Raw genomic sequence first — 1,007 nt, 5'->3', positions numbered from 1 at the left:
CCTGGGAAACATAACCTGAAAATCGACGTATGCATAAAATTAAGAATCACGCAAAAGATCCAAAACGCCAGTTTCTTCAATTTCTTTCAAACGGGGAGCGTGATATAAATAGAAAACCATCGAAGTCTTCCGAAGCCTTCAGATCGGCAATCATCGTACAGCAGAACTCCGAAGTCGAGTCGTGCATTTTCGGCTTACATACGAACTCACAGTGGTAATCATGCACCTTCTGTTTTGCGGCTACCAAACGGTAGGTATGGTGGGGGTAAATTTCATCCACGATCTGGCAGCTTTATTACACTCTTTTGCAACTGTACTACCCCACTCTGCTACCTGATATTCCTCCGTGCTTCTTTCTACCTAACCTGCCCTGTTGCTGCTACTTATCTGTACGTGCTTCCTTACCCTGCTGCACACGCTAAACAAACTAACCTTCTAGGCAATCCACAACTGACTCAAGAACTTAAAATATCGCTCACTTTTTCAGTTTTATGATATTTATCACTCAAAATCTCACTCAGACACAATTCCTTCATACTCTGCCCATTAACTCAGCTCAAATCTCACTGCAATTCACCAAATTCAGCAACACACAAATATACTGAATTCAGCTACAAATATGATAAAGAAGTATTAAATTAACAGAAATTTTTAATATTTTGATTTTTCAATTTTTAACATTTTAAACAATCATGTGATGAGATAAGTGAGGTTCAGAGAGGAACACACTTTGTCAATAAAAATTTTATATCAGAAATCATTGGTCTCTTATCAATTGTCAACAACTCAATAAGTAGTAGGTCAGTTAATTAGCTATTTTATGCTTACAGTCAATAAAACTGAAGAATGCAACTTATATACAATTTATATTTTTTAACCTTATCTTTCTGCTCATATTAACTGGTCCAAAGTTTCATAAAATAATCTTGTAATTTAATTCAGTGTCTTTAATGGTCTCACTGTGGTCAGTTACCGCTACCGTTAGTGATTGTACATTCAAGTTGACA

At 36.2% G+C, this 1,007-nt stretch overlaps 1 protein-coding gene across 1 annotated transcript in view; it reads right to left on the bottom strand.

Annotated features, from left to right (window-relative positions):
* LOC117170899 (cytochrome P450 4c3-like) overlaps positions 1 to 536 on the bottom strand; it is a 6,909-nt gene extending 6,373 nt beyond the window's left edge. The window contains exon 1 of the mRNA XM_033357946.1: positions 518 to 536. Within this exon, the coding sequence (XP_033213837.1) occupies positions 518 to 536 (19 nt within the window). The remainder of the gene's footprint in view (positions 1 to 517) is intronic.
* Positions 537 to 1,007: the final 471 nt, after the last annotated feature.

Source organism: Belonocnema kinseyi, chromosome 4, assembly GCF_010883055.1.
Source record: "Belonocnema kinseyi isolate 2016_QV_RU_SX_M_011 chromosome 4, B_treatae_v1, whole genome shotgun sequence".
In the NCBI taxonomy this organism is placed as follows: Eukaryota; Metazoa; Arthropoda; class Insecta; order Hymenoptera; family Cynipidae; genus Belonocnema; species Belonocnema kinseyi.
This window is presented reverse-complemented; position numbering and strand designations above follow the sequence as displayed.